The sequence below is a fragment of the Eublepharis macularius genome, chromosome 12, assembly GCF_028583425.1.
Source record: "Eublepharis macularius isolate TG4126 chromosome 12, MPM_Emac_v1.0, whole genome shotgun sequence".
Taxonomy (NCBI): domain Eukaryota; kingdom Metazoa; phylum Chordata; class Lepidosauria; order Squamata; family Eublepharidae; genus Eublepharis; species Eublepharis macularius.
Window position 1 is genome coordinate 31,576,028 of NC_072801.1, and position 18,291 is coordinate 31,594,318.

General features: G+C 47.0%; 1 protein-coding gene across 2 annotated transcripts in view; it reads right to left on the minus strand.

Annotated features, from left to right (window-relative positions):
- Nucleotides 1–730: 730 nt before the first annotated feature.
- DHX8 (DEAH-box helicase 8) overlaps nt 731–18,291 on the minus strand; it is a 33,578-nt gene continuing 16,017 nt past the window's right edge. For both annotated transcript variants that reach the window (XM_054992923.1, XM_054992922.1), the window contains exons 13-23: nt 16,703–16,897; nt 15,299–15,484; nt 14,015–14,225; nt 13,020–13,201; nt 11,277–11,417; nt 8,625–8,780; nt 8,281–8,418; nt 6,243–6,371; nt 5,171–5,367; nt 2,068–2,247; nt 731–1,612 (exon numbers count right to left, since the gene is read on the minus strand). In XM_054992923.1, coding sequence (XP_054848898.1) covers nt 1,393–1,612; nt 2,068–2,247; nt 5,171–5,367; nt 6,243–6,371; nt 8,281–8,418; nt 8,625–8,780; nt 11,277–11,417; nt 13,020–13,201; nt 14,015–14,225; nt 15,299–15,484; nt 16,703–16,897 — 1,935 coding nt within the window. In that variant the 3' untranslated portion in view covers nt 731–1,392. The remainder of the gene's footprint in view (nt 1,613–2,067; nt 2,248–5,170; nt 5,368–6,242; nt 6,372–8,280; nt 8,419–8,624; nt 8,781–11,276; nt 11,418–13,019; nt 13,202–14,014; nt 14,226–15,298; nt 15,485–16,702; nt 16,898–18,291) is intronic.

Below are 18,291 nucleotides of genomic sequence, written 5' to 3' on the forward strand. Positions count from 1 at the left end.
GGCAACTCTGCCACGTCCCACTCCTGAGGTCCTTGTACTTGCTAGAACAAGACTGGAAGCAAGGGATGTTTTGCCTCACTTCACCCAAAAAAACCCGTTTTGCAAGAGGAAAGATTTAGGAAAGCAACCATGCCTGTTAGCATGGTATATTTCAGTTACAAACATTTAAGGTTCCTTACCTGGGGGAATACAGTACTTGACTAAGGAGTAAAGCATTATTCTTCCCTGCCCTCCTTTGCAGAAGAAGTGGACTGAAGTGTAAACAATGCTTACATGCACCAGCGAGGTTAGCACAGAAAGGTGGGTACGGTGTTTGTCACCTCTAGACAGAGATACGGAGAGCAGGTGAGAAGGGGTTTGATTTTTAAAAGGGACGGTAGTGTGACTATTTCTCCAGCAACTCTTAATAAAAGGACCAAGCAGAAAAGACATGAAAACCAGCTTCTGGACTGCAGGAAAAGTGGCAGAGAGAGGAAGCGATATTATGGAAACACCTTTAAAAATACCACCATCCGTTCCCTGCAAGTGAGCAAGCAGAGAGCGGTTAGCAGCTGCGCTCCAGCTGTGACCTAGAGTAATGCAGCCATCACACCCATGGCATGCCTGCTGACCCCTCTCAAAAGTCCCTTGCTACTACTGTGCTACTACTGGAGGAATACGCCAACTCAGTTCCCATCCACTAGAATAGAAGTTTTTCAGCAAATGCAAATAGATTGTGTCACGCTGGCAGTGTCTGTCTGTACAGTTGTCTTTATTTTTATTCTCTTGTAAAAAAAATCTGGTTGAGAAGATTTTGGATCAAACAGGAGGTTAAGCACAGTTTTGTCTTCTCAAAGTTAGTAAATCTTACTAAAAGCCTCTGTCTGTGATGGATATACAAAGGCCGCATCCAAGCTTAGACCCTCCCCCCTCCTGCTGGCATTCTTCCCACTTTCTCCGAAATCACAGCCATTTGATAGCATTGCCAGTGGGCTGCTCTAAACCAAGAGACCAGTCTGGATATGGGGAAAGAAAAATGCCAGAGGTCCCAGCAAAGATCACAAGAGGAAAAGCAGGCATCCCTTCTCCGTGATCTCGTTGGGCAATATGGAAGCTGGAATTCTTTTAGGACCTAACCAGGGAGGTCCAAAGTCACACAGCAACACCTGCTGCTCATCAGACATTGTGGAAATGGAGGTACAGAACATTACTTTCCAAAGCAGAAGTATCTCTTAATCACCCATGATGGCAAAAGAGAGGGGGGCTAGTCTTTGTGAGCTGCTTTTCTTCACCTCCCTGCGTCCTTGGTCATTCCAACTGTAAACTGATGCTGGCTGGCTGGCTGGGTTAGCTTGGAACTCAGCTGCATGACCTCAGGATCTGCAACCATTCTTGGCACGCCAGGAAGAGGACTCATCGGCGTCTGAATGCCCGTGATATCCTCCAGGCATTGGGCTCCTCGTAGCGGTTGTACAGTGGCTCGAGGCGCTGCTGCTTCTTCTGCTTGCTCAGTTTTGTGGGGTCAGAAACCTTGAAGAATGCTGGGGCAAACTCCACCAGCCACCGGGGATCGATGGTGGTGACCTCCCGCATATATTCTTTGGTAGTGAGCACCAGCTCGTGGTATACAACCCTGGGGGAATGGAGAAGGAAATGGGCTGGTTAGGACAGTGTTCTTTCCTCAGTCTCACTTAACCCTCTCATTCTCTCAGGAATACACACACTCTGAAGCGTCAGAGTAGACAGATACGGTCCATGAATATGCCTTAATGGCCAAATTAACTACTTATGTACGTTATAGATCAATAGCTGAATTTTGGGGGAAATGGAGGGATTTCTTTGATAACTTAGGCCAGAACTAATATTAATTAAGGCAATTTTGCATAAAGATATAAGGATGAAACACAGGGAATAATTCGTAAAATGGTTGGTATTAAAATGGTTGATTACCAGACCCCTTCCCTTCCCACATCTCTAGCCTTAATAATTTGTTCTCCTCTTAGGGTTCTCTACAAACTTAGTGTCAAAGCGAAAGCCTCAGTGCTTTATAGGTGACCCTGTATTCTCTAGTCTCACCCCACCCCTTACCATTCAGGCTGGCGATTGAAGAGGGCACTCGAAGGGTGGATGTAGACCACCTGCTGGTCAATCAAGGTCCGATAGCCTTCCTGGGGATCTTTCTTGGCAGCATTCCGGAAGAAACCACTGCAGATTGCCTTCTGGACTCTCACAGTCGCTTTTCCGCAGGATACAACATCCAACTTGTGCCTGCCAAACAAGATGGGGAGAATTCAGAACACAAAGAAGCAGGTCTCTCAGCCTAGGTTTTAACACCCCCATAAATGCTCCCCCACTGATAGGTTGCATGGACCCTACGACTGCACAGTTCTGCCCAATGCGAAAATTTACTTTTATGTTCTGAACATTAGTAGGCCCAATGAAGACTTCTGCTCCTATAATAGTCAATGAAAAAGGACAAGAGGTCCAGTCTGAGTGGTAGCATATTACTAACCAGCCAAGATTCTGGAAAACTGGGCCGAACTTCACAGCACAGATACAAGCAAAAGGGTTTTTCTTTTCCAGAAAAGTTTCTAGTTCATTCAAGCAGACCAAAGGTACAGATGGGCTGGCTAATATTTATTTAAAACACCTGTATGTTATCTTTCCACCCAACTTTGGGCTCTAAAGTGGCCATCAAAGTATTGATATATATAAGATATTTAAAACAATTAACTGAAACACAGACACAACAGAGAGGAAGAAGTTCATAAAGGAATGCCAAACAAAACGGAAAAGTCTTCACCCACTGGCAGAAGACCATGAAAGATGGAAACAGACACATTTCCCTGAGAGAGTTAGAGAGTTTTGGCACCACAACCAGAAGGTACTTTCTCAGGCAGCCACCCATCTAGCCTCAGATGGTGGCTGTGATGAGAAGAAGAGTCACAGTAAATAAACACAAGAGGTAGATCAAAGCAAAAGCACCATGACGGACTAACTAAGAAAAAATCTATTGCACAGGGCCTCCAAAGATGACCAGAGTGGATGTGTAGGTTGACATACTGCATGTACTTCCAGCTGGTGGCTACAGCATGGCTCATTTAGGACTCAACTTGGCTCAACCAAGCAAAGCAAACTAATGGTGATGAAAAACCAAAATACAGTCAAATACTTTGGTCTTACATAATAATCGACATGGCTGAATCAAATTAAGTTTGCCTCAATTCATCACCAGCCCCTTTTTGTTATTTTTGGAAATACTTTAAGCCAGCAACCCCCTGTTTGTGCTTGCTGGTGTGTTTTGTGATTTCTTGAGTCCTAGGGATAAAATCAAAGTGTTGAATGAGAAAACAAAAAACAGGGAACTTTGGGTCACTGCCTCCCAGCTGGCCAAGCAGCTAGCCCTGAGCTCATCCCAGGCTGGTTGCATCCCCTCAACTTGACCACAGACACAACTCTCATGTCTCTGGACGCAGAAACCACAGATGCAGAGAACTTGGCAAAAACTATATCAATATTCACAAGTAAATTTTTTCAAAATGCTTATTTCCCCCACATTGAACCAAATTTCAGTTGCCTCAAAGATTTATTTACAGGTGAATACTGCAAGCAGTTCTGCATCTGCGCAGTGGCAGCATTTGGCATGGCAACCAGGTAGATAATGATGCTGCATGCTTGATTACTAGACCTCAGGTCCTCGTTGGACGTCTCTTTTAAAAGCAGCTAAGCCAGGCTGTATGTGTAGCTGCTGCTCCTGCGCGCTTCATCCCTGCCCCTTCTCTTCCCTCGCTCTTCACAGCCAGGACCTGTTCCGTTTTTGCTTTATATAAACCTGAAGGCATTGGGTCAATTTCATTTCAGGTTCAAAGGCTTGGCAGTCATCCTGCGCACTGAAGTTGAAACTGACCAAGCCTCAATTCCCCAGTAAACCTTTGTTCATTTCATCCGCTATACACTGAACGTTTTTAGTGCACTAGTTTGGAGGAGCGTAACTGGGAACCTCAAATAAAAGCGATTGCGTCTTGGAGCTGTACACCTTCAGGGAACAGGCTTCCAGCCCTAATCAACCTATCCCTCATAGAGAGGGATTTTTTCCCCCTTTTCAGCAAGGGGACAACCATGGCCAAGCACTGCAAGAAAGCCCATGACTAAATCATTCCTGATCTGGCTACGCTGCCTGCCTTTCCTTGCACTTCCAAAAGGTATTCAATTGCTTTTCAGACTTCAAAACTGAATTCCAAATGCTTTGCACCCAAGTATTGTCATGCCAATTTTCCTTTCCCTTGTCATTATTGCATTAAAATAAATTGTAAAGGTTTCAGTGCTATGGAAGTGGGGAAGGAAGCAGCGTGGCTTGTCTCTTTACTGTAGCCCTGTCCATTATGAGTGCTTCACTCAGTATTTGAGTCTAGATCACAAATCCTCTGCATGTGTGTGTTCTCATACAACTTCGCCATGGCTGTCCTCTCCCCTCAACCATTTGCTCAACGGACCAGACCAAAAAATTTAACTTAAAAACAAGGTGATTCCTTGGCTGTCTTGAGCCTTCTACAGTGGAAGAATGGGGGAAGTTGCTTGGTTTGTACCTGTTAACTTTCCAACCTTGCCCATTTCACCTCCCCCTCTGACTCCCAGAGCCAAGGGGTTTGCACATTCTTGGCGCTGTTGCCTAGGAACTATTACTCTGATCTAGCAAATTCTGATCATGAGCCAGCACAACAAATCAATGTCACCAGCTGTGCTCATACAAAGGCAGTCTAACATACGTGCTTTCACAGTTCTGCCCTGTATGTTTGAAACATGAGCTAGCATGATGACTGCTGCTGGCTACAGGTCACGCATCATTTGAAACAAATTGCACTACTAATTTTGCTCTTTTTGTACAAGAGAGCAAACTTTCTAGCACAGTTTGTTTCAAATGATACATGACCTGCCAGTGACAATCCTAGGACACACACAATCCAAGCAAGCGAATTAACTGTGAACACGTACCAACAGTGGTTGTGTGTGCCACACTGAATGCTGACTTAGCCCAAATGTAAAAGTTACTCAAACTGCTGTTCGTTTTGAACAGAGAACAAGTTCCTCAACTCAGTGTGCACAAGCATTGCAAGAAAGTAAATTCAGTTTTGGAATACCTGACCCTAAACCTCACAAAGCCTCTTTCACCGTTCTCTAGCCATGACCTCACCTGTCCATGATGCCCAGCATTTGTTTGCGAATATCCTGTGCCCGGCGCAGTGAGCGGGCTTGGATGAAGTTCTCGTAGCACCAGGGGTTGGAGAACTTGTTGTTCTTCCAGGAGTTATAGACAGCCAGAAGTGTGAGATGGTCCCCTTCAGTCTGGTGGAACTTGGCTTTCTTCTGGTCAGCAAGAGCTTGCTTGTCCTACACATGACAGGAAGACAACATTCACTGTCCACCATCTTTTCAGGCCTCCTGATGCCTGAGTGCAAGGCAGAGCAACAAAGACTTATAAATGATGACCTCAAAATCTGCCAATATGCTTTGCAAGGTTTAATAAGTATGCTGGTGATCTGTAGAAAGATGAGGCCACAAACAGCTATTTTTTAAAAAATAGAAAATGTGTAGCCTTCTTGGCAGCAGAGTTAAAAACTGAGAACAAGACAGTGGCTCAGTAAAAAAAAAATGCAAATAATAGCAATCCATAACATTCTTTTGCACTTAATTTCTGAGTCAACTTCATCATTTAAATGCTTTGGCATTACTAAGAGGCCTGAGCGAGAGATCTGGAGGGAAAAGAGGGAAAGCTCAGCTTTTACTAACTAAATATCTATGATATGCTAATAAACAGGACATACAAGCCATTCGTACACATGTCCAGCAACCTTTACTGGTTTTCCTATCAAGCTTATCAAATTACCCATGACCCACTGGCTCATGAAACCAAACAGTTACCCATTTTGAAAATTATCCAGTTTTGTATTGCCACTTCATCACCGTGGAAAGGGAAATGCATTCACCAGCTCTCAAGGCACTCTATTTTACAGATACTTTTTAGGGTGGGGCATTTGACTCTCTGAAATGCTTAATTCATTATTCCATCAGCTCCTGATCTAGTATTGAAAGCAATCACAAAGCCTGCCCGCAGCAGCCTTTGACTTATTCGTGTTTTAAATGTGGAGAAATGGGTGGGGAAAGATCCCAGAGCTGCAAAAGGGGCATCTAACCAGGTCCAATCCACTGCCCATGAGCCAGCTTATCCCAGCTCAAAGGGTGCTCCCCTCCTCTCCCCCATTCACCTTAGGCCGGTAGAAGACGTTCTGCACGGAGAGCATGGAAACGATGGTGAGCATCTCCTCGCTGCACCCCAGGTGCACAGACATGATGAGCATCTTGCACAGCATGGGCTCCAGGGGGAACTCGGCCATCTGTTGAAAGAAAGGGAGGCAGCATGTTGGCTGGGCTGAGCTTGGCCTTGATCCACACAGACCCACCCAGGAAACAGAGCTGCAGTAACTGTTGTCCTAACTGAAGCACTGTGCTGGAAGCACATCTGGTGGTCTCTGGATTATCTTCCACAGGGGCAGAGGCCTCCTTCAAGGAGGACTGTCAGGTTTATGTCCAGGCATGGCTGCACCTGATGTACTAGCGCCTGCTGTGGGTCTCTGGGCAGCGCCTTTGACCTCCTTAGGCTGAAGCCTCTCAGCTCCTGCCTTCTCACCATTTGTCAAAGGCTTATGGGCAGCGGCCTGCAGGCCCCAATTGGGCGTTGGGTTTATGGCCGGAGGGGGGGGTATAGATCACCCTCGCTCCCTCTTGTCCGTTCCTCCGCTCTGCCTGCCTCTGGCCGACCCTCCAACTCCCTTCCTGGTCTGTCATACTCCCTCTCCTCCTCCTCTCCTTCACACGCTTATACCAACTCCTTCTCCGTCTCTCCCTCATGCCTAACTCTCCACCCCTGCTTGTGTGTGTGCTTCCCTATATCCCTTCACCCATTCCCGGCTCCACCTGCCAGCCACACCCCCAACACTCTAGCCAGGGCCCAGGCAGCCGCACCTGGGGTTGCTGTGTTGGCTACTCTGGGCAGCCCCACCTATGCCTTCTTTGCTGGATGCAGTGCTTCCTTTGCTGGTTGCCTCAGGCAATTCCACCTGTAGTTGCTTTGCTCCCAGCCTCTCCTAGTCTCTGCTAACCCCTTCTACCCCGCCTGCCAGTTGGGGCATGGCCCGGTGCTGTCTTGGCTGCCTTTCCTCCCCTGCTGGTAAGGTTGCTGGCTGGCTTGCTGCTGGCTGGCTGTCCCTGCCTCTTGAGCCTTCTCCCTCCGGTTGGGCCCCCTCTTGGCTACCCTCTCTCTCTCTGCCTGGGCTCCCAGCCTCCCACTGGAGGGTGGGGCTGGCTGGCCTCCACATGCCCCGTTTGACTCTCTGAGGCTTGGGTGTCTCTTTACCTCCCTCTGTTGCTGACAAATTTGGGACCTGGTCTGTCGGTGTGGCTGAGTAGCTGCATCCCGGCTGTCCCCCGCCTGTACCTCCTGGCAAGTCCAGGGGCTGAGCCTCAGACACTGGACACGGACCAAGCTCAAGATGCTTGCTAATCTCAAAAGACAGATGCAGAGTCACGTACTTCTGTCCATGCCTCAACTGACAATGCCCTGGGCAGTTTGCCGCCAGCTTCAAACAGGGCATGCTATGTTGTACACACCCAGAGCAGTAGGATTCTAGCGTTCATCACAAAATTTGGCATTCTGGGAATCCAAGTTTGCCTTTTTCCTATTTTTTTAAAGCAAGTTTCTAGTGCTTACAGGTGAGGGGATAAGAAAAAACAAATATACTTTATTCTTCCTTCTTCAAGGACCTCAAGGCAGCCATTAAGATTGTCAGTTTTCCACATAGTATCCAATCCAGGGATTGGATCAATCAGAAGAGTGAGGCAATTTCTGCTGACTCCTCCTCCTACTGAAGACACCCCCCCCCCAGTAATAGCATTTCAGGGAGCTATTTAGCTGGGGGAAAGGAGGGTCGGGAGGCTAGAAAGTTGCACTGTGCAGAGAACAATCCTTTCTGCCAATGGTAGATCCAAGCCCCTGTCTCTCCTACTCTGCACTGGTACTGCCTCCTCCCCGCCGCCCAATGCCAACCCAGCCCCAACATCTCTAACCTGACCAATGTTTCTCGAGAGCAGAATTAACTGCACAAAATAACTACATTCATGCAAACACATTGCTTGCTTGTTCCAGCCGCAGAACCTGCTTTTTATCCCCAGCCTTTCCTCAAGGCTCCCCTGCCTGGGCTGCCCTTCAACTACCTAGTCAGAGTAATGAGCATGCAGCAGACTTACCCTGCGCCCCAGGCGGGTGAGCAGTCCCTCATCATCCAGGGCCCCCAGGGTGTACAGCTGCTCCATGGCGGTGATCAGAGTTTCCATTGGGGGGGCATCCATGAAATCGAAAGAGAGCAGGTCATTTATTCCCATCGCCTGTGTGTGAGTGGGAAGCATGGAAGAAAGGTGAGGAGTGCTTCAAACAAAGCTCGGTAACTCAACACTCACGCCCTGCAAACACAAAGCTTACAGCCACTCTTAAAGGACAAAAAAGGATAGGTCTGTCATTCCTTATACTGATCATTTTTTTAAAAAATAAATATACTGCATAAGATGCAAGAAAAGAACTCTGGTTCCTTTACCTTGAGTGACAGAACAGTACTAGCCAAGTTGGTCCTCTGGATCTCTGGTACGTTGGTGGTCAGCATCTCATCGCGGTAGGCACGCTCCGTGTAGAGGCGGTAGCACTTGCCGGGACCCGTTCTTCCAGCTCTTCCTGCTCGCTGCTTGGCCTGGGCCTGTGAGAATTGCGAATATGCAGCAAAAGGGAAGAAGTGAACTATTTCTGCTGCTTCCATGCCATGTCTGATCTACCCCCAGGGACCAAGATACAGTCTGGAGGATGACACAGCCAGAGGTCTTGTAGTCCCAGGTAGACAAGGCAACAAGCGCATCAGGGAGAGGGCATGGGAACAGAGAAGTCAGGATGTGATGGAGGAACGAGACCCTGTCAAGCCTACGAGACCAGGCTAATGCAAGGCCAACCAGGATTCTATGGCCACACTGCCAAAGTCAGCATGTTGGGAACCTCAAGTGTCATTTTATTAAATAAAGGCATTTTTTCTAGTTTTTAAATGAAGACAGATTTGAAAACGTGTGGACACTGCAGAGTGAAACAGGGGTGAAGGGATGCTCAGCAGGAGGAAAATTTTATTTGTTTTGATTTAAATATTGTTGTGGTGAAATGCCTTCCACCCCAGGAGTTTAGTACCAAAGTTTACAGCCCCACAGGGTAATGGTTGAGTGTGTACCCTGTGCAAGCACAGAGGCTATAAGATGCTCCCTGCTCGTTAGTAAGAGGAAAGTTGTATAACAAGTCACCTCTCTAGTGCAGGGCCAATTCAGTGCCATAGGATAATGGTCAGGGTCAGGGCAGCTGACCATGGCCAGAGGAGGACAACAAGCAGCACTGAGTCACACCTAAGACTGACTTCATCACATAGAAGGCGATGCCCAAGTTGATCTGAAGCGCTAAGCGGACCAAAACTTGGGTAGGATTTCTTGGAAAATAACGTGAAAGACTACTTGTTGGAGGAATGGTCTCTGGGGGATCTTCCTTGGCATTCCTGTATACCTTTGAATCCCCAACCAACTGGGTGACACATAGAATCCCTGAAGTAGTAACTGGTGCTTTCCTTAGCTAGTCAATAAGCAACCAGAAGCTTGAGGATCTCTTTGGCAGGCAAGTCTCTAACTAGTCCTGTTCTGAAGACTCCTCTGCCATGATGTATCATGTATGAGGGTGCAAGCTGACCTTTGCCATGACAATGAAAAAAAACAGGGGCCTGCTTCTACACAGTTCACTCTCAAGCCAAAAGCTCAGGAGCAGAGATGAAACCCTGAAGGTGTGAGGGTCTCCTTCCTAACTAGAGAAATTAATCCTTTTGCCTTTCAATCTTGTGCTCTCCTGCCCTGTGATTGAGAAAAGGTAACATACACCCTCCACACACCAGCCCTACTGCTAGCTGCAGCCAAGTGCTCAGTGCAGCCGTGGGCATCCTAGCCAGATGTAACCAGCAGCGCACAGCTCTTCAAAAACTCCAGATGTCTAAAGCCAGCCTTCCACCACTCAAAGGGAAAGGGACACTGTCGAAAGCCAGACCCTGGTATGAGCACTCCCACCCCCCATAATGACTCCCATGTGAAGCAGAAGAGGGCAACACAGGGAAGGAAAGGGGGGAGGGAGAGCACCTAACTCCAGGGGAGGATGGAGGAGCACGCCTGGGCCTGAGCACAAACAGGAACAGACTGGCACTTAAATGGCCAAGAAGCATGCTGAATCTTGCGGCCCTCCCCGCAGCTCTTGCTGGCCCCATCCCCAGCCTTGCAAGGTACAGTTCAGGTCACTCCTGACTGTCAACAGCTCTTCTGGGTAACCAGAACCCTGGGAGCTTTCCTGGTAAGCTAATCTGTGAAGGCCTACTTGTGGAGTCAAGTCTTAAAGCACCACTTACTCCTCACCACATTATGTTGGGGGAGAGGGGTTGGACTAGATGGTCTCTAAGTACACTTCTGACTCTATGATTCTAGAGAGGGGGAGAGAGAGAACTCAAGCAAGGAGGCCCATTCGGGTCTGGGCTATGGATGTAAATACAACTCTCATGGCATCCTCCTTGCCCACAGGGATCCTCTAAGCAGAGCCAAGATTCTAAAGCCTCTTTTCAAAAAGAGCCTGCTTCCACATGGAAGGAGAGGAGATTACCCCACAGCCTGGACCACCACAGGGTGACAAAAATGAAGGCAGGGGACCATGGTTTTTAAAGACGTTTGCTTGGGGCAAAACATGGGAAATGGACGTCTATAGAAGACGAGTGGGGTAAAGAGCTAAACAGACCCGGCCGTTACATCTGCAGGTTTATTATTAGCATCCAGAGCAGAACAGACAGGATAAGGAGTTGCTGCTGACAGTGCTAGGAAAGGACATCCCATGGGGACAGTCTAGTCACAATAGCTGAAAATAGCACAGCAACTGGAAAACTGTTTTCTTGTTCACACTTCACAGGACTGAGCAGGATAAATCCATCTTGCCAACCAAGTTCTGCCGCTTCCTGCCCACTCGGTTGCAGACTTCAAGCAGTGGGACGCCTGGCACAGAGTATCTATTGGACCCATTTATTACATTTTTATCCCATCCTACTCCCAAGGAGCTTAGGCGGGTGTATTTTGGTTTCCCCTCCTGCATTTCTTCTTGCAACAGCCACCTGGTGAGATATGTTTAGGTTGAGAGTTCGTACCTGGGAAATGGGCGTCACTACCAGCTGGTCAATTCCAGTCTTGGAGTTGTACACTTTCTGCTTCACAAATCCAGGGTCCACGACGTAGTAGATGCCATCAATGGTAAGTGAAGTTTCAGCAATGTTTGTGGCAATAACCACCTAAGCAGAAAGGAGGGACGGGGCACAGCACAGGTCAGCAGAGCACACAAAAGCAGGAGAATCCAGGCAGCGTCCGCTAGATTATCATTCAGTCAGAAATAACACACACACAGGTTGTCATGGAAGAGAATGCTGGGCTGAAACCTACATCTGAACATTTTTTGTTCTGGGAAAGCATCTGAAGTACTAAGTCAAATGGAGGTAACAAGTGATCAAGTTCTAGGGCTAATTAACAATTATCAATGTGCCAGGTTCAGATAGCACCAGAGTATCTTTTAGGAGCTCAAATGTTAAATTGGTGATTTAACGAGATGTAACATCGCTAAAATAGGTTTCCTTACTGTAGAATCAAAAGGTACCTAATTAAATCTCTTTTTAAAAAAGCATCCAACTAGAAGCCAGAAAATTACAGACTTGTTATCCTAACATCTGGCCAGTGCTCAGAGCGAGCCGAGCTTTTGCATCAATTTGCTTCTGCCACGAAACTGGTAGAAGACAATGTTAAAAGCGACAATTAAATACATGAAAAGACAAGCCGTGCTGAAATAGAGCCTCCCAAGGGAAACCCCTATCAATTATTTTGTGTACATTGAAAGTCAACAAGAATGCAGATACTGGTGTTCTGGTAAGACATTATATACTTCCCCAAAGCCTTCACTCCGAGTGAATCCAAGTGTCCTGGGCAAGCCACGGGATAAGAGGATGGGCCTTCATGGATTGGTCTGAGCTGAGCAATGAAGTAGCCCAGTTTGCATCCATTAGAACAATGTTCTTATATGCCCAAAAGAAAGGTGTGCATGGGATGGGGGGAGGGTATGTTAAAGACTGAAGGAGGAGTCCAGCGAGGCCAACTCCACCTACCTTAGTTAAAAAAAAAAGAAAAAAATCCTCCCTTCTGCTTAGCACTAATCTACTCCAATTAGGGAACAGAGAGAAGCAGCCTCCTGGCATAACCACCCTGCTACCTCACTGGGAGCAGGACAGAAGCTGGGAACATTTCTCTTCTCTGGAGAGGTTTAAAAAACCCATGCAAGTCCTTCCCCCTGAAGCAGCCAGGACAAGTCACTTAAACAATGTCCCTGCCCCATGCCTCAATCAAGTATAATTAACTTACAGAAGCCACTGCAGCCAGATGCATGAAGATACTGGCTTATACGGCTTTAGAAGAGGATCAGTCAAACTTCTAAGATACTCAGCTATGAGTGCTAATTGAATTTATATTTAATTTATCAATATATTTACTTTATTTACACTCTGTCTTTTTCACCAATAGGGACCCATAACAGCTCACATCACTCTCCTCTCCGCTATTTTGTCCCCCCAACAACCCTGTAAGGTAGGTTCGGCTGAGAGGATGCAACAGGCCCAAGATCACCCAGTGAACTGCCATGGCAAAGCAGGGATTTGAGCCTCGGTCTCCCAAATCCTAGTCCAGTACTCTAACCACTACGCAATGCTGTCTCTCTTAAACTTCCATACTCACAGAGAAGGGCTGATGGAAACAAGACAGACCCTCTTATCAGATTCAGAAGGGCAATTCTTACTTACAAAGTAGGAGGGAGGGGAAAGCATCACCCTTCCAGGAAGCGAGAGGAAAGTTACCTTTCGACTGCCTGGGGGAGCTGGATCAAAAATCCGTGTCTGCATCTCGCTGGGCAGCGCTGAGTAGACAGGCAGGATAATCAGCTCAGGCACATCTGGGCCCAGCGACTTCATCCGTTCATAGAGAATTTCACAGGCAGTGTCAATCTCTTCCTGGCCAGTTAAAAACACCAGGATGTCTCCTACACAAAGGAAAACCAGCACTCACGGTCAGAGTTCTCCACCAGCAGGTCAGCACACAAGCCATGCGCTGCCCCATAACGCGTACACGGCCAGGAACAGACACACAAGCATGAGATCACAGTTACATGTTCCTGTTGTGCTGATAAACTAAAGCTATTGCCATTATGCCGTCACTTTTGAAGCTGAAACAGAACACCCTCTTCATTGTAAAATTAAGCTTGAAATCATGCAGGTAGACTGAGGCAACTTTGACAGATTTACATAATTTATTTTGCTTACAGGTACGGAATTGGGATGGCAAGAGCAGAAAAACCCAGTAACAAAATGGGTTTGAGAATTTTTTAAACCAAAAGGAAAAAGACTTCTGGGCAAAACCCCCAATTGAATTGCCACGGCTTCACATTCAAAAAACCCTGGGAATTGCTGCTTTCTAAGCATACTGGGAATTGTGCAATCTATTGCTGTCTCATAATTATTCTTCCAAGGCTTACAAAGGGGAGGGGGGGGGACATACCAGGGAAAGAGGGAGCCTACACAGTTGAAACAGGGATAGGAAAATTCATTATAGAGGCTTGTCCAATATTTTGGCTTTATATGTTTAGAGGCTGGTATTCAATGATGTCAGGTCATATCCCACAAGAATGAGATCAGCAAGTCTGGCAGATGGATATTCAAGTATTGCAAACAAAATAAAAGTGCTCAGGTGCAGGTAGGATCAAAAACATTCCCTCTGCAAAAAAAAAGGAAAAATAATTTGGCAAAGGGTGAGGGGCTGGGAAGCAGCAGGCGCACAGTTCCACCCAGCAGCTCACCTGGGGGCTCCGTCAAATGAATCTGCATGACAGTGATCAGGCTAGCATCCAGGTAATCCGTTTCTGGCTCCTTGGTGTAGAGAATCTCCACTGGGTACGTCCTGCCTGGGATGGTGAAGATGGGAGCCTCGTAGAAATACTGAGAGAACTTGACTGCATCCAGAGTGGCCGATGTCACGATCAGCTTCATGTCCTGCCTCTTCTGTACAGTCTGCAGCAAAAAAGGGGGGCGGGGAGGGGGCATGTCAAGGTACACAAGCACAGGAAGAAATGCAAGCAGGAAGAACCAGAAGCCACAGCTGTCAGCCAGACTAGCTCACAGACCAGTCCAAAGCTACAGTTGTGAAGGTCGAGGCTTTTAAATGCCATTTCAGCAGAGTTAGCGTGCTGTTTAGTCCGACAAAGGTGGTCTCTTCCCCAACCTTCCACTGACAGACTGAGCCCTAGAGGCCTTCTAAGTGCAGTTTTACATATAAGACATCAGCTTTTATTCACTAACAGGGATAGGAGAAATCAGGAGGTTCAGAAATGCGTCTTAAAACTGTTTGCAATAACACAGCTTTTGCTGGGCTCGACGAGTTATAACGTTTTAGTGTCAATTCCGGGGTGCACAGAACAGTTAACAGCCAAGCTTTTATCCTCGAGGTGAAGACTGTCCTTTCCTCAGCCTCTGGATTCTCACAGTGTAACTCCTCTCAGAAACCACAAAGCCCGTTGCCCACAGAAAATGGGCTCTGAGACAGCTAGTCTCTTCCTAATGCATTCACCCTGCTAATCTGCTTTATTATAAAAGACAATACTGAGACTTCCAATGTTTCCTGATAAAGGATTATCAGCCTCCCCCAAACCCTAACTCCAAACATTCACTGGTTTAGCCTGTTTGCACACAAGGTAGACTCTGAGCTTTATATAGTCTCCTGAGACAGGTTCTCTCCCCCTTAACATTCTGAAGACGCAAACCCTCTCTTGACACATCCACTGGTTTAGCCACTTATGCTCAAGACAAATTCCTGAGACGGGATCCCTCCAGTCGCTCTTTCTACAAAGACTCAGACCCTATCTGAGCTGAGCTGACAGAATGGCAGCTTTTTCCTCTCTCAGTGCCCCCTCCCATCTGGCTTCCTCAGCCATGGGCCTGAAATTGGTTGTTAACAGCTCTGCGCACACACTAAAAAGGCACCCAGGGGATTGGCAACAGATAGAAAGAAGGACTATCCAGCACACCAACTGCTATTTGCTATACATTTTAGAGGTGGCACAGCAGGGACTGAGAAGAGTTATGACCTTTTTTAGGAGACCAAAGAGCACATCAGTATGTATGGTACGCTCATGGGCTTCGTCCAACATGATGATTGCGTACTGTGTCAGGTCCGGGTCGATGAGGCACTCCCGTAGCAACATCCCATCTGTCATGTACTTGATCACTGTCTCGGGGCTTGTGCAGTCCTCAAATCGGATGGTGTAGCCAACCTGCCAGCCGAGGGGGGGGGGGGGGGAACGGGAACAAAAAGCAGCATTGAATGGAGAATTGCTTCTACACCTGCTGCTCTTGCTTTGGACCAACTAGCACAAGCAATAGCTACATAGAAATGTTGACTCTCTGGCCTGTACACCAAACCTACCACCTTCTACCTAGCCCACTTCCCACCTGGTCTCAGGTAATGTCCCCAATCCCCCCCCAGCCTATCCACATTGCTGCCATGTGTGTCAAGCAAAGGACACAAGCTGGACAGCGTGGATTTCATGCAACTGACTGCAGAAAATGGCAGGGATGCATTAAATCAGAAACCTGCATCTCTCCACCAACAATACAAGACTGCAGGTTTCTCGCTTTGCCTCTAAAAGGCTGTGAAGATAGTTGTAAAATGGACAACCTGCAAATGCAGAGGTCAGACTGGTTCAGGTGCCCCTGCCTTGTAGAACTAACAGTACTAAGATACGCTACATATAACCAACCGATAGGCGAATATAATTTACCCAAGATGCAACATTTGTATTACCCTGATGCAAAGCGCTGTTAAAACTATAGTTCCTTGGACACAAGTAATCCTCTGGGCAGAGAACAGATTTGAGGGAAACAGTGGGGTAGAAAGATCAGAGTTCCCCCCCTGCTCCCTACCCAGGATCAGTTAAAGCAGCACAGGCACCAAACTTCAGCCGCCATCAGCGACTCACTGAAGATTGTGACCCTTTCTCACATGCAGATGCTGATGGGAAAGGCAACCTGTTCAAGTGTGAATGAGATTAGCCTAAGAGCATGAGAGGACACCTGGGCATGGCTGGCCTCAGCAAGGAGGATGCATGCTGTTAATTTCTTTGGGTCTGACCACGCCCCCCACCCCCCAGCAGCCTCTCTCAGGTCAGCAACATGCCCACCCACCTTCACAAAGTTCTCTACTCCTTTGGGTTGGGGAAAGCAGTGAGCACAGCTACTGTCTTGGGCTCACGATGCCTGATATTCTCCTTTCTGAGATCTGAGGCCAGTGGCACCTTAGGGACCAAGCTTTCACAAGTCAACATACCTGAAGAAGTGAACTTTGACTATCGAAAGCTCATACCTTGAAAATCTTGTGGGTCTCTAAGGTGCCACTGGACTCAAATCCCTGCTATTCTACTGCAGACCAACTCAGCTAGCTGAAATTACCAACTGAAAAGGTTTACTCCACATGCCCCAGAGACATCTCTTACCTCCTGCCCCAGACAGCACCCAAATTCCTCAGAAACCCTCTTGGCTACAGACATGGCAGCCACTCGGCGTGGCTGGGTGCATCCAATTTTCCCGCGGGAGGTGTAGCCAGCCTCAGCCAGGTACTGGGTGATCTGGGTGGTTTTCCCAGAGCCAGTCTCTCCAATGACTATCAGGATCTGGTTATCATGGACTGCCTGGAAATGGGAAAGGCACTGAAACAGACTGATGCAGGCAAAGATACAGTTCACCTCCCAGTTAATCAGTTATTACACCCAAATGTATTTCTTTCCAACTACTATTTGGTTTATTTTCTTCCATGCACACTATGTCAAAGAAGAAAATGACCTAACAAATGAAACTGTTATGTGCTAGTTTTCGTGCAGCAGAACCGGGTTTGAGATTTTTTTTAAAATCAAGTTGCTAGCACCCCTCACCCACCTTCACTATTTTGCTGTGATGCTCCAATTGCCTTCCTGTCATGGATAAATCATTGTTTCACAACTGTCTCAGATGTTCCTTCAATGAAAGTTTTTAAAACAAATACAATGTACCAGTGTGCATGCAAGCCTACACATGCACACACACAAGAAGCTACCATCTAGCAGGCAACCAGGGTATTCCAACTGCCCTACAAGCAAGCTGATCAGGCTGCCAAGCCTCATTGCAGTTTTATTTTTAGAAGGTATTAATTGCTTCTCTCCTAGAACAGGACTCAGTTGTTACAGTATGCAAGTATAGTCACTGGCTCAGGTGCTATTAAAAGGGCATTAGACAAATTTACAAAGGACAGACCCTTTAACCTAATAGAGCCTGTATGTACAAGAGCAGTATCCTACAAATCAGGGCGGGGGGGGGGATGCTAATGTCATGCACCTAGCATGCTGCTTTTGGGAGCGCAATGCTGGAGTATATGGACTTTTGGCAGACTACATGGATCAAGCAAGGCACCTGGCAGCCCCAAATTTTATGGGTCCTGAAAGGTAATAAAGGCATTTTAGAGAGATGATTAGTTCTACACAATTTGCTGCTGTGTAAGAGCAGATGCTAATACTTGTATTAGATAAGGCTTTTTTCTCTTGACTATGGACTCCTTGCAAATCAGAAAAAAGCTAGGTTGCTCTAGGTAAAGAATGCATGTTGAACTAGGGATTCTTAAGCACAACCTACAGTATTTGATAATCATGAGTTTCACAACCTCATTTAGCCCCAATTTTACAGAACATGCAACACAGAATAGTGTTTGCAGTTAAGCGCAACTGTCTTTGGCAAATCATTTCTCTGGTCCTTAGCATTCTCTCAGGACAAAAAAAATCTGTGTACATTTGCACCCTGTGGCCACTGTGTATGTCTTTGGTCTGTGAAATGGAGCAAGAGAGAGCTGTGTGAAGAGGCTGTTGCTACTGAAGAATTCTCCAACATCAATTCAGTTAGTAGCCTTGGAAGAATCACCTACTGCTATGCTTCAGGGTTCCTGAATTGGGACACAGGCTAATGCTCAGTTCCTTAGTGCAGAGTTTGTATATATGTATGTATGCAACAGATATTAGTATTTAACTTGCCCTGTACGTATTCGATCGCTTGCCATACA